General features: G+C 47.0%; 1 protein-coding gene across 2 annotated transcripts; it reads left to right on the top strand.

The window, feature by feature from the left end:
• Positions 1 to 673: 673 nt before the first annotated feature.
• Positions 674 to 13,801, top strand: HNRNPUL2 (heterogeneous nuclear ribonucleoprotein U like 2). Of its 2 annotated transcripts, XM_072789498.1 has the most exons (14): positions 674 to 1,418; positions 3,323 to 3,458; positions 3,737 to 3,813; positions 4,036 to 4,175; positions 4,476 to 4,566; positions 4,664 to 4,776; positions 5,207 to 5,470; positions 5,650 to 5,772; positions 6,595 to 6,723; positions 7,520 to 7,688; positions 9,253 to 9,453; positions 10,486 to 10,559; positions 10,815 to 10,922; positions 11,039 to 13,801. In XM_072789498.1, the coding sequence occupies exons 1-14, from the start codon at positions 878 to 880 to the stop codon at positions 11,117 to 11,119; spliced, it is 2,247 nt and encodes a 748-aa protein (XP_072645599.1). In that variant the 5' UTR covers positions 674 to 877; the 3' UTR covers positions 11,120 to 13,801. The 2 variants fall into 2 exon arrangements, 1 of the variants encoding a protein (XP_072645599.1); XR_012013564.1 differs by lacking the exon at positions 10,486 to 10,559 and having other exon boundaries at positions 11,039 to 11,080.
• The last annotated feature ends 449 nt before the right edge of the window (positions 13,802 to 14,250 follow it).

The raw sequence follows: 14,250 nt of genomic DNA, 5'->3' as shown, positions 1-14,250 counted from the left end.
GCACGACCAATCAGAATTGCAGATGTCGATTCAAGTTGGCCAATGGGAAGGCTAAATGGCGAGGTCCGGGCGTCTGTTGCTGGGTAGAGAAAGTGAAGGATTGCGAGAAGAGGGCCCCGGGATCACTGTATTCCTTGGTTTGGGGAAGCCCTTTGTGTACCAAACAGGAAGACAGTTGCTAGTAGGCTTTCACGTTGCAACAGCTGCCCTCCTTTTTCTTTTTCTCAAGTAGTTGCTGCACGTTTAGGCGGTAGGTTAGAAAGACTAGCAAACAAGCCCTAAGACGACCGCGCGATCGGAAGCCAGACGGGAGTAAGGGTGGTGACGGGGTGGGAGGGGCGAGTGGGAAGGGAGCTCCCCCGCGGCTGCGCAGAGCCCGGGGCTGGAAGTTCGGGAAGGCGGGCGGGCGCGCACACGCCTCGGTGCTACGAGGCACTTGAACTGTAGCCAGGCTTCCCCGTCTCCCGCTCCGGTGCGGCTGCGCGGTGAAACCACTGGCGGCGATTGGCCCAGGGGTGAGAGGGGGCGGGAGGGAAGGGGAGGGAAGGGGAGGGAAGTCCGTCGTCCTCGGCGCGCGCCCGCCCGCGGCAGGGAAATCGAGGGGGCAGGAAGGGAAGCAGTTCCCCGTTGCGTTGTTTCGGGCTCGGGGAGCCGAAAGGGGGAGGGGAGGAGGAGGGAGAAACAAACCCTACGTCGCAGCGGCTGCGCGCGGCCTTCGCTGCCTGCCTGCGTGCGTACGTGCGTGCGCTCGCTCGCGCGGGCTCAGTGCTGGCGCGTGAGGCGGAGGCGGGCGGCGGCGGCGCCTGCGCGGTCGGGCTCGGTCGACGGTTCGCAGGGGAGGAGGCGGCGGGAGGCGGAGGAGGCGGCGGCGGCGGCGATGGAGGTGAAGCGGCTGAAAGTGACCGAGCTGCGGTCGGAGCTGCAGCGGCGGGGCCTGGACTCGCGCGGCCTCAAGGTAGATCTGGCGCAGCGGCTGCAGGAGGCGCTAGACGCCGAGATGCTGGAGGACGAGGCCGGCGGTGGCGGGGCCGGGCCCGGCGGGGCCTGCAAGGCGGAGCCTCGGCCTGTGGCCGCGTCGGGCGGTGGCCCGGGCGGGGACGAGGAGGACGACGAAGAGGAGGAGGAGGAGGACGAGGAGGCGCTGCTTGAGGACGAGGACGAAGAGCCACCCCCTGCCCAGGCGTCGGGCCAGGCCGCGCAGCCGCCGCCGGAGCCCCCGGAGGCGGCAGCCATGGAGGCCGCGGCCGAGCCCGATGCTTCCGAGAAGCCGGCGGAGGAGGCCACGGCTGGGTCAGGTGGGGTAAATGGTGGCGAAGAGCAGGGCACCGGCAAGGGGGAGGAAGACGAGCCAGAGGAGCGGAGCGGGGATGAGACGCCGGGATCCGAGGCGCCGGGTGACAAGGCCGCAGAGGAACAGGGTGAGGAGCTGGCAGCGGAGCCCGTCCCCAAACTGCCCCCGACCCAGCACTCAGCCGTGCACCGCGGGGTCCGATTCCTTGTTCTCAATTGCCTGGAAGCGCAAGATTCCCGGCGCCTTTTGGTGGGAGTTCCCAGGGGAGTTGGCTTTCATTCTTGGCCCACCTTGCTGGAGGGTTTGACTGCCCCTGGTGGCCCCGCTCTCTGCAGGAGAGACGTTCCTGCCTAACTTGGTTCCTTAGTGGTAGTGGATGGAAGTAATTTTGCATGCGAACTGCTTGTGAGCTACCTGTGGAGCAGCCTGTCGCGGTATTGGTTATCTCTTCCTTAAGCGGGAATGCGCTGAGAGATTGGTGCTTACACGGACGGCCAGACCGGACTGTTGGAGGCTTTGGCCTTTGGGTTACCTGAGTATTGATATTTCCGTTTTAAAAATATTGAGCAATAGTCTAAGTTCGCTAAAGTTCGCTCCATCCCATTGCTGGAGCTTGAGCCACACGGTGAATCTGTAAGTCTAACCTTGCTCCTGCTTTAGCAGCCTGTGGTGTGAGGCTATGGAGTTTAATAGTTAACTAGTGAAGAGACGGTCTTAATCTAGTGCATTTAGAACTAGCCAACCCTCTTGGCTAGAGGTTTTATCTTGTCTGAATTCTTATGATTAAATTTAAATCTTTTCACTGAGTCCATGGATGGGAAAATGTGTGGATTTGCTGCACACTTGGTTAGTCTTTTACATTTTAGGTCCCTGACTTCCTGAATTGAAACGATTGAGGTGTTGGTGGCTCCATTGAGTAACCTGGGAAGAAAATGTGTGGAATTGCCCCAGGGAGTTAGTGACCTTTTTCTTTTCTTTTGAAGTGGTTGGATGGTTAGAGCTGATCCGTACCTGTCTGTCCGAGTAGGCAGGAAAACTAGAGCTGTTTCCGAGTCTTACTATGAAGTGGGTTGCCTTAGTTCTTATAAGAGATTTTTTTTAGGCTGCTATTAGTAATCATGGTATAATTGGAACCCATTCTAAGACAGTCACATGCAACTTGCAGATTGTTTGCTCTGTGTCCTGGAACAAAAATCCCATTACATAACCTTTGACTTAACGTGTATCCCAAATAGCAGATAAAAAAAGGTTTTGAGAGAGAAAAGACCGCTTTAAATAAATTATTATTTTAAACGCTTGTTTTACAAACTAAGGAAAATTTTCAGATCTTTTTTCCTCTTGCAGAGAATGTTGCTAAATATATGATAACACCTTTCTGCCCCAAATTATGTGCAGTAAAGATGCAGTATTATTTATGGGTCTCTTGTGACTTAATGGTTTGCCCTTGACAACTTTCAGTAAAGCCCATGGTAAAAATATAGCTTTGTATATGCACCTGAGTCCATTTGCTGTATAAGTAAATGCTGCGAAGGGCTGTGCATTCTAAGCTAGAAAGGCAAACTCTTTAAAACACACACACACACATATTGAGACATCTATATCATGAAGCTGCTGAAGAGTGATGGAAAATGTATATTAAGTGCCTAGCTTACATTGAAATTTGACAAGAGTCTAAATTAACCTATGAAATTTTTAAAGACTTAGGGGATTTTTAAAGATGTCATATTGGTGGGAAAATCTGCAGGTTTGACCTGATTTAAGTAGATAAATTTAGAATGCAAAAATTGTCCAATTTTTATCTACTGCTCGACTGTAATTAGCTCATAATCATAATGTCCGTCCTTTTTTCTAAAGTACCAGTCAATGACAGGAGGATGATCTTTAGAAATAAACGTTCTGTGGATGCAGTGGGAATAACCTGGCTATTCTGATTAGATAGATACTCAGATCCCTTTTTAGTTTCTATTGGTTCTGAGCTTATTCTACACTCCAGTATGAAAACTGCTGATTTTCTTTCCCTCCTTTTTGTAGGAGATGACCAAGATAGTGAAAAGTCAAAACCAGCAGGCTCAGATGGTGAGCGGCGGGGGGTAAAGAGACAGCGGGATGAGAAGGATGAACATGGCCGAGCTTACTATGAATTCCGAGAGGAGGCTTACCACAGCCGGTGAGGGAAACAGCCCCTTTCGTTGAAAGGAGTGTCTGCTCTGATTTTGATATACCTGATGTTGATTGGAGAGAGGGGTGGATCTAAAATCAAATAGGCTTTTATAGGTATAAGTTTTAGATTGAATCTGTTCTGAAAGCTCCTGTTGCTGTTTTCATTGTTGAAAGAAGCTGTCTTTTGGAATTTTGTATTCACTGATAGTTTAAAACGTTATACAGACACCCATTAAGGAAGAGGACTTTGGATACACTGTATTTGCTTTTTTCTCATACCCATAGCTCAAAGTCTCCACCACCCCCTGAAGAAGAGGCAAAAGAGGAGGAGGAGGATGAAACTCTTGTGAACCTGGACACGTGTATGTATAAGGCAGATAGGTTGGGGTTTTCAGCCATACAGAGATGATTTTGGATGTTAAAATTTCATGGCCTGCAATTTTTAAGAGATGTAGCAATGGGAGACTTGTATCCATTCCTGACAACTAGGTTTATTTGTGTTCTGTTGGTGGCTTTTAAGTGTCAGGCTTTGGAATAAACAGATTGCTTCTAACAGATACTTCGGATCTGCTTCTTTCTAACAGATACCTCGGATCTCCATTTTCAAGTGAGCAAAGACCGCTATGGAGGGCAGCCACTTTTCTCAGAGAAGTTTCCCACCCTTTGGTCTGGTGCAAGGAGTACTTACGGTGTGACAAAGGGGAAAGTCTGCTTTGAGGCCAAGGTAGTATATGCAGCTCCTTAAGACCATTCATTTCTTATTCATTAAACTACTATGTGTTAGGTTCCTGCCCACCAGTATTTTATTAATGCAGTGAAAGGTACCACGTTTTAATGATAATCTGAGCTCCAGTAACTAAGAAATTGACGTCTGTGGCTTTGGTTTAAGTTCATTGATTGCTGTTATTCTGATGTTGGATTGTGATAGTTGTTTTCAGTTTATATAAGAGTCTTGTTTTTCTAACCCAGACTTTGCTCCTGAGTTGGTCAGAGTCTCTGAGAGTTCCTTTTCTGACTTGGCCAGGTAACCCAGAATCTCCCAATGAAAGAAGGCTGCACAGAGGTTTCTCTCCTTCGAGTTGGATGGTCGGTTGATTTTTCCCATCCACAGCTTGGTAATGCTATTTTTAACTTAATCATTAGTGATTGCTGCTATGTTGCTTACTCCATGGGAAGTTTGGATGTAGGTAACTAATTTGTTCACTGTTCTAGGTGAGGATGAATTCTCCTATGGTTTTGATGGACGAGGACTCAAGGCAGAGAATGGGCAATTTGAGGAATTTGGCCAGACTTTCGGGGAGAATGATGTCATTGGCTGCTTTGCTGTAAGTGCTCCTAAAAGTTACAGATTCATAGCAAGGAGTGGATAGAGGGCTCTGGGAATTCAGTTTCCTCCCCCTGCCCCCCATAAGTAGGCTCCACACTAGGCCACTTAGCATGGAGCCTACTTCCTTTGTCGTGTTGTCAAATTTCTGAAAGGTAAAATCTGGAATATATCAATGAGTTTAGTGCAGGGCTTGAACCCACAACCATGAGATCAAGATCTGGGCTGAAATCCAGAGTTGGATACTCAGCCCACTTGGCCACCTAAGTGCCCTTCAGTTTGCTTCATGTTAGCTCCTATCTTTTATGTGTTTGATGCATTGTTTGCTTAGTTGTGTTTAACATTTTGAGTTTAAAAAAAGATTAAGTTGTAAGATTTAATTAGTTTAAACCTCATAAAGTCATAAATGCTCTTGTCTGTTGTCATTGTAGAATTTTGAGACCGAAGAAATAGAACTTTCCTTTTCCAAGAATGGAGAAGACCTAGGTGTGGCTTTCCGGATCAACAAGGAATCCCTGGCTGACCGGGCCCTCCTACCCCATGTCCTCTGCAAAAATTGTGTTGTAGAATTAAACTTTGGTCAGAAGGAGGAGCCCTTCTTCCCACCACCAGAAGAGTTCATGTTCATTCATGCTGTGCCTGTTGAGGAGCGCGTGCGCACTGCAATTCCTCCCAAGACCATAGAGGAGTGTGAGGTATGCCAGACAATATGCAAAAACTTAGTATTTGTGCTTTGGAATGGTTGGTCTAAGGCTTTTCTTAAAGTATTTTCTTGAAGTTTTATTGAACTGGGGCAGGTGATGATGTTCTTAAATCAGGTTTTGTAAACGTGATCCTCCCTTTTCACGGTATTCCTGGCTCTGTTTACTTACAGGTGATTCTGATGGTAGGACTGCCTGGATCTGGAAAGACCCAGTGGGCACTGAAATACGCAAAAGAAAATCCTGAGAAAAGATACAATGTCCTGGGAGCTGAGATTGTGCTCAATCAAATGAGGGTGAGTTGCTGGGAGAGGTTAGCCATGGTATTTACTCTGGAGGTTTCAAGAAATGCCTATAACCTTTTCCTGATGGAGTTGGTTGGGTCTTTTGAGGGTCGAAGAATAAGGATCCCACAAATGGGAAAATGAATTCTCAATATATGTTTAAGGGAGTTTTTATTTCCTTGCTGTGTTGTCAAATTTCTGAAAGCAGGCAAAATCTGGAATCTATCCAGATGAAGACTGGAAATGACTCTTAGAAAATGGGTAACATACGGGAATCCCTGGGTGGCTCAGCGGTTTAGCGCCTGCCTTTGGCCCAGGTCGTGATCCTGGAGTCCCAGGATCGAGTCCCATGTCAGGCTCCCTGTATGGAGCCTGCTTCTCCCTCTGCCTGTGTCTCTGCCCTTCTCTCTGTGTGTGTCTTTCATGAATAAATAAATAAAATCTTAAAAAAAAAAAAAAAGAAAGAAAGAAAAAGAAAAGAAAATAGGTAACATGGGATCCCTGGGTGGCTCAGCAGTCTAGCGCCTGCCTTCGGCCCAGGGCATGATCCTGGAGTCCCAGGATAGAGTCCCACATCAGGCTCCCTGCATGGAGCCTGCTTCTCCCTCTGCCTGTGTCTCTGCCTCTCTCCCTCCTTCTCTCTCTCTCTCTCTCATGAATAAGTAAAATCTTAAAAAAAAAAATGGGTAACATACACTGACAGCATTGAGGAATAGGAGTGAACTGCTGTGATAGCTTTGGTGGCATCTAAAGAGGTGGCCTTTACCAGTGACTCTTGGGTTTGAACTTGCATAACTTCTTGTGTTTCTCTTCACTTCCTCTTAAACTCCTCAGATGAAGGGGCTTGAAGAGCCAGAGATGGACCCCAAAAGCAGAGACCTTTTAGTTCAGCAAGCCTCCCAGTGCCTTAGTAAGCTGGTCCAGATTGCTTCCCGGACAAAGAGGAACTTCATTCTTGATCAGGTATTGTTCAGATATTGAAAAGAAACCTGGAGCACCTGCTGGCTGAGTCCGTGGTACATGCTGCTCTCAATCTTGGGGTTGTGTGTTCCAGCCTCACGTCAGGTGTAGAGACGACTTAGAAAAAGAAGGAAAGAGGGATCCCTGGGTGGCGCAGCGGTTTGGGGCCTGCCTTTGGCCCAGGGCGCGATCCTGGAGACCCGGGATCGAATCCCACGTCGGGCTCCTGGTGCATGGAGCCTGCTTCTCCCTCTGCCTGTGTCTCTGCCTCTCTCTCTCTCTGTGACTATCATAAATAAATAAAAATTAAAAAAAAAAAAGAAAGAAAAAGAAGGAAAGAAATCTAATTTTACAGAAGGTCTAAAGATGAAAAATTATCTGATAAAATTGTTTATGGTCCAAGTGGGGTACATATGTAGAGGGAATCCGAATTAAGGGTCAGAAGTAGGTGACCAAATTACGACTGTTTATGTTATGGTCATAATGTTTTTTGAACTCAGAAATGCCTTTTACGCGTGTTTTTACCATACTATAAAACACATAATAGAAGGTGGTAGAGCATTAGAGCTTATTTGGATTTCTGGCTCTACCACTTACTAGGTTCGTGACTTGAGGCAAGTCTTGGCCTCTGAGTCTCAATTTTTCTGATCCTCATCGGGGAGAATTTGAAAAATTAGAGGAAATTGTGTCTGTAAGACCCTGTAATCTCTTGCTTCACTTGTAGAAAATGCTCAGTAAGTTGGTTGAGTACAAGTGGTAATTTGCATTTCTAAAACATCTGTTATCCTTCTGCCCCCAGTGTAACGTGTACAACTCTGGCCAACGACGGAAACTGTTGCTGTTTAAGACTTTCTCTCGGAAAGTGGTGGTGGTGGTTCCTAATGAGGAAGATTGGAAGAAGAGGCTGGAGTTGAGAAAGGAGGTGGAGGGAGATGATGTGCCTGAGTCTATAATGCTGGAAATGAAAGGTGTGCTAACATTATACAAGTTAGGGAGCTTGTCTTTGATCAGTGCATGCCTTACCCAGGCCTCTTAGCACCTCTTAGCATCTGGAGTGCTTCTCCACATCTAAAGAGTAAATCCTGGGATGCCTGGCTGGCTCCGTCAGTACAGCGTGCGACTCTTGACCTCATTGTCATGAGTTAGAGCCCGTAGGTGGGCATAGAGGTTACTTAAAAAAAAAAGAAGAAGAAGAAGAAGTAAATCCTAAGAGTAAATTAATGGGTGTGAGCACTTAGAGATGAATGAATGAGGAGGGTGACTGGTGAAGCAGTAAGTTCTTGACTCATTCTAGAGAAGATACAAAGAGGGAGGGAGTAATCGACCACAGCGTGATTAAACTCAAAGCAGAGGCTTTCTTGAGTCAGCTATTGATTTAGTAAAAGCTTCAAGGGTGTTTACTGGTTGTCCAATACTATTTTAGGCATAGGGGATAGCAAATAAAATGAAGCTTTGCCTTCATTGAATTTATGTTCTAGAGGGGGGAGGTTATTATAGTCTAAGTGAAAATACAGTGTTTGGAGTGAACAATCTCATCAGTATATTTTGATTTTTAATATCACATTAGGATTGTTCTTTGGTTTTGGTTTTGATCTGTGTCTGAAATTTTTAATGCAAAACAAAACCTTATAGCATCATTTCCATCTTGATTGACCCCTTTTCCAGTTGTTCCCTTCAGAGTGTGATTCTCCACCCCCCACACCACCCCGGTTGCTGCCTTCAGCTTCTACCATCCCACCTGTCTTATCAACTACGACTGGCTCTTTGAATTATGATAATGCCCAAGCACAGGAGCTGATTACACATCTAAGAGCTGGGATTTTCCAAGTTAACTATGCCAGTCCATAACTGATAATCAGGCATGCAGAGGAATTTAGTTCAGTTTTGTTAAACTGAGGGCTAACTGAATTCATCCAAGAATCAGGAGTGCCCCATTGAGCTGAATTCCCTGAGACCTGGCCTCTGAACTTCGTGTCTGGGGACTGGCTGGTGTGCTGGCCCATCATGCACAGGTGGTAAATGAACTCCCCTGTACTCTTGCTCCCTATTATCCTCATGTAGATGAGTAAGTGCCTTTTGGTTTGGGTCAGTTTCTCATGGAATCTCTCTTAAAAGTGTGTTTCCTGGGGTCTTTACCTAATTGACACCAAAACTTTCTCAGTTATTTTTTAGCTTTTGCTACCTGCATCTGTCCTGATAAGAAACTTTTAACTCAATTCACTGTTAATTTACTATGGATCACTCGAGAAATTGTAAATCTAGTTTGCAGATAGCCTTTTGCTTGGGGCTGTTACAGTTTGGGGAAAAGCTTCTTTCTGGTAGAAGAAGTGCATTGTTCATTTAAATGTAAGTGGGGGGAAAAATAAAAAATAAAAATAAATAAATGTGAGTGAGTATGAACCCAGCACCTTGGTGTGCATTTAGTAGATGAGGGTTAGAAAATCCAGCTTCGTATGGTGGGCTTTTCATGGTGAAATCTTGCACATACATGTGCTTTTCGCGTCCCACGACCTTCTCTCTTCCTCTTAACAGCCAACTTCTCTCTGCCTGAAAAATGCGACTACATGGACGAGGTGACCTACGGGGAGCTGGAGAAGGAGGAAGCTCAGCCCATTGTCACCAAGTATAAGGAGGAGGCAAGAAAGCTGCTGCCCCCCTCTGAGAAGCGGACAAACCGCCGAAACAATCGAAACAAGCGCAACCGGCAGAACCGAAGCCGAGGTCAAGGCTACGGTGAGTCCCAGGGACCTGCCAGCTCCTGGTGTCAGTGTGTTGTCGGTGCCACGTACAGCAGGATCCACAGCAAAGGCCCAGGACACCAAGTCAAGTCATAGGCAATAAGGAAGTACTCTCTTTATGGAGCTGGTTCTTCCTGTGTCCTTCTCCCCCACCTCCTTATGCTTTTCCCATAATTCTTCCCTCAACAAAGGGTAGTTATTTTGCAGCAGGAATACTTGTTTCCTTGAAAAGCAGTGCTTGGGCTCTTGTCTAGTTGTCATTTTTACATCAGTGCCCCATTTCATCTCCTACTTGAGTGTTGGCAGTATAGCCTTCAGATGTGTACAGGGAAATCAGATTCTCAACTTAAGGTTTTTTGCTGCTGCGTGTGTTGGATCAACACAGCTGTGTAGACTAGAAAGTGAATGCATTATTCAGTAATTTGGGGGGTTACAAAGTAAGGCTAGTAGTGGAATTAATTTATCTCCTGCACATCTAGTTTGTCAGTTAACCCCATGGTGTACCTTCACTGACCTTTAAAATGTTTGTGTGTGCCTGTGTATGTAAGTCAGCAATATGTTTGAGTGCCTGCTATGTCCTAGGCACTGGGAATACCAACCAAGTTCTTGTTCTAGACAGCTTAGTATTTATACTTTGTTTCATTGGTATAAAATACTGGGTCTGGGTTATAGGATATCTGGGGTCCCTTCCAACCCTGAAAGTCTGTGATCCTCTGAATGGCAGTTTTTATTCCTGTCTCTAACTCTGCCATGTATCCTTTTGCCATCTTAAATGTTTTGCAGGAGTTGGGGAGCTTCAAAAGCAAGGTGGCTTGGTTTTCTTGTGTCTGTATTCCTCTGCCCTCCCACTTCAGACTATTTAAAAAACTCCTGGCTGGTAATTAATTACCATTGTGTGAGCCTGACAGAAGCAGGCTTCTGTATTCCCCTCAGAATTGCCTTTGGCTCCGACTTTTTGATTTCCACTCAGACATGGAGCCAGGACCCCATGCCAGCTGTCTGAGCGCGCTCTCCATTTCTCTTCCAGTGGGCGGGCAGCGCCGAGGCTACGACAACCGGGCCTACGGGCAGCAGTACTGGGGGCAGTCTGGAAACAGAGGGGTGAGTGCAGCTCTCCTGCTCCTCCCTCTGGGTTGTGATGGCCATTCCTATTGGCTTGGGGGAGCAGAGTGGTTTGGGCTGTTTTCTCAGGGCTTATTAGGGTTTTGCCCATTTGATGTGTTCCTCTGGAAGACCTTATTTTGGGGAGACTCAGCCTGTTGATAATATCAAGCTACGATGTGTGTCTCGTTTAAAATGGGATAGCAGTGGATCATGATGCTAAAAACCCATAAATCTTCACTCCTCCTTTCCCAGGGTTACCGTAATTTCTACGATCGATACAGGGGAGACTATGATCGATTCTACGGGCGAGATTACGAGTACAACAGATACAGAGACTATTACAGACAATACAATCGGGATGTGAGTATCTTCTGGAGCTAGAGCATGGGGGTGGCAGGACTAGAGGAATGAGTGTCATGCCTCTCCGTCCTCGGCCAGCTGTGGCTCCGAGTGATGGGGTTTCCCCTCTCTTCTAGTGGCAGAATTACTACTACCACCACCCCCAGGACAGAGACCGATACTACAGGAACTACTACGGTTACCAAGGGTATCGGTGAAGCCCCTGTCATTCTCGCCTGTCAGCCATGAAGCTGAGTCTCTAGGGGTGCCAGGCACCCCCCAAAACACAACCAAGGAAAACAGGGGCTGTTCGGGTGGGGCTGAGCTGCCGGGGAGGGGCGGTGGGGGGGGAGGGTGCACAAGCAGGGGCAGGGGAGGGGGGAGGCGGAAACAACAAAACTGTACATTTTTTTTAAAAGTTTGTTGAAAAGAATATTGTCTTATTCTATAAAACATTTCAAACCTAGTTAGATATTTGTAATCAAAAAACATTTGCGCAGAAAGCAGCACTTAGGGCTGCCTGTCCTATATCCTGCAGTTGGACAGGAAAAGAACTGAAAATGTCACCCTTCTGACCCATAAGGCAGCTGGACTGGCAGCCAAGGAAGGGAGAGTGATGAGGTGGTGCGGAGAGGGTGGGCACGCATGTGAGGGCACTCTCTCCAGAGCAGGCAGGAGTGGGGACAGAGGGAGAGCTTGTGACTGGGGCAGTGAAAATAAACGATTGGCTCTTATCAATCACTTGCACCAACTAACCGTTTGTATTTTTTTTTTACCGACCTTTCCCTCTTGGGATATCTGGTCTAGTGGGCTGGGAGGCCGAAGTGTCCCTATCTCCACTTGCCTGTACCTCGTGCTGTTTAGCTGAGGCACGGAGACTACCAGTTGGGTGGTTCTATTATATAGGATTCCCAGGTCAAGGAGGCAGAGGGACTGTTGGTGATGGCAGAGCAAAATAGCCTCCACCCTCTCTGTACCCAGTAATGAATTTCCACAGAACCTTGGTGGAGAATGGCATTGCTGCCCTCAGCCTGAAGATTGTGATTTGCCAGTCTCTACTCTCTGTCTTCCAAGCTCGAGACAGGCGGGAAGTCTCTGAAATCATCTCTGTTAGAGTATCTGTCCTCTTATAGTGCAAGAGAAGGAACGTTTCTCAGGGTTTCAGCTCACACAGAAACGAAGCAGGGTTCTTTTCTCTTTTCGCTGCAGCAGGATATGTATATAGGTGAATCCTGTGGTGTGGGCTGTGGGGCCCAGGTGCTGAGAATAGCAACTATTTTATACAGTGTGGAGGGCAGAAGCCCTGCTGGTTTTTTTGATACATAGGTAGAGAGTGGATAGAAGGGGAGGGGGGTGGGGGGTGGGAGGCAGCTCAGGGGGCTGCCGAAACTGGGGAAGGGCGCGAGAATGTGAGTGTGTATAACGTATGCATGAGAGGGAGCACCCCCTCCCCACTTCTTGAAACAGGATTCCTCCAGGGGTGCTGTCCCTGTGTGTCCCCAGAGAAGCCTCCAGACAAGAGACTTCAGTTGGGATAGTTTTTGTTTGTAACTTTACCAACAGCCTCCCGGTTCTTGATAAACAGCTTCAGGTTGCTGGACTCAAGAGGACGGGTGGGATATGAGAATGCTCTTCCAGTACTCTGCTTCTGTTGTAATTCATTTTCCTGCTCAGCATTGTGTCAGCCAAGAGCTTGCTCCGGAAACACCACACATGCAGCACTTCTGAGGGAGGGAAAACCCAGGGTTGTGCTGCCCACTGAGGCCTCACTTCGTTTCCCCACCTGGGCAGTTCTTGGTTTAAAATTTTGTGCTGAGATTTAACTTTCCTCTCCCTCTGCCATCATTCCCTCCATGCAACCCTTCCCTAGGTGTGCAGGCCCACATTCTGGCCCTCTAGTCAAACCCCTGTCCCATACACCCTTCTGCCCCACAAGTACCTCTGATCCTGAGGCCAGCAAAGGGGTGCTGGTAGGAAGGAAGTCAGCTTGCTCCTCATGACATCCTTTCTGTGGGCGCCTGCTTCCTTGTGGTGCCTTCATGGATTTGTGTGTGGCAATGGGTGAAGTGATTGCATGAACTTTGCTGTAATCCACTAACAATTTCTTAGGGGAGTTTAAGAAAGCTTTGCTCATAGTGTCAGGCAAGGAGGTAAAAACTGGAGCCTAAAGAAATTCCCTTGGGGCAAGATTATGTGACAGTAGAAAATTGGATTTGAGGCAGAAGTTGCCATCTCCTTTCAAATGTTCTGTCCTCCAGCAAATAGCATCTTTTTATAGTGTCTGATGTGTTTGGCGGATGCTATACCCTAGGGGCCACGGGGACAAAGCTCAAGCCATTTGGCAGTTTTGGGAGGTGGGGGACGGCTGGGGGAGGTACTTGCTATTAATTTTTGACACCAGAAAGTCATCTTTTTAAAAATTTTTTAAAAAGCTGTTTTTCTGATGGAGAGTGAAACTGCCACATCCTTGTCACTTTAACCCAAGAGATCACTTGCAACAACAGTAGATGTCTGGGTTTTGTTTCTGTCTGTCTTTTTATTGTGAAAAAAACAATGTTAAGGGGTGGGGGGTGGGGAATGTGGATTACCAAGAGGGATTCCTAGCCTTGTTTTCCTTAGAAGACTTGTTTAGTGTTTTATCAGACATCTCTTGTAGTTGTTGTAGATGGAAACGCTCATGAGATAAACAAACACCACATGGAGCCTGTAAATGTTTTTGCACAACTTGTAAAGCATTCTTGGAAGTGGCCAGTAAAAAAGGGTTTTACCGTTAAAAAAAAAAAATGTAACGTGTCATTGTTTACATCTGTAACTTTTTCCTCCCGTGTTCTCATTACATCTTGGCAAAAATGTAGGCACAGTAGCTTCCAGTTTTAGAATAAATAACCATTTGGATTGAATTCACCCTATCTCCTGTGGCTGCACTGACTGGGGCAGAATGTGTCATTGGGGGGAATTGACTGATTTTTGATGCTGCTTCCTCAAGTTATACTGGGTCCAACCAAGGATGGCTTTTCTCTTGCATGGCTGTTCCTCCCTTCTTATTCTACAATTCACTCGGGAGCCAGCCATGTCTTCACTTGTCGGTTGTTAGCTTGCTTAGTGCCTGCTTATGCCAAGCACTTGAGCCATCAGAGTAGAAGAAAAATCGTAAGCCATGACCTCTCCGTATTTGGCCTATACTAAAACCATTTAGTATTTAGCTTTATTTTTTTTAAAGATGTTATTTATTTATTCAAGAGACACACAGAGAGAGAGAGGAGGCAGAGGGAGAAGCAGGCTCCATGAAGAGAGCCCGACGTGGGACCCGATCCCGGGTCTCCAGTATCATGCCCTGGGCTGAAGGCAG

This window comes from Canis lupus, chromosome 21, assembly GCF_048164855.1.
Source record: "Canis lupus baileyi chromosome 21, mCanLup2.hap1, whole genome shotgun sequence".
Classification (NCBI taxonomy): domain Eukaryota; kingdom Metazoa; phylum Chordata; class Mammalia; order Carnivora; family Canidae; genus Canis; species Canis lupus.
This window is presented reverse-complemented; position numbering and strand designations above follow the sequence as displayed.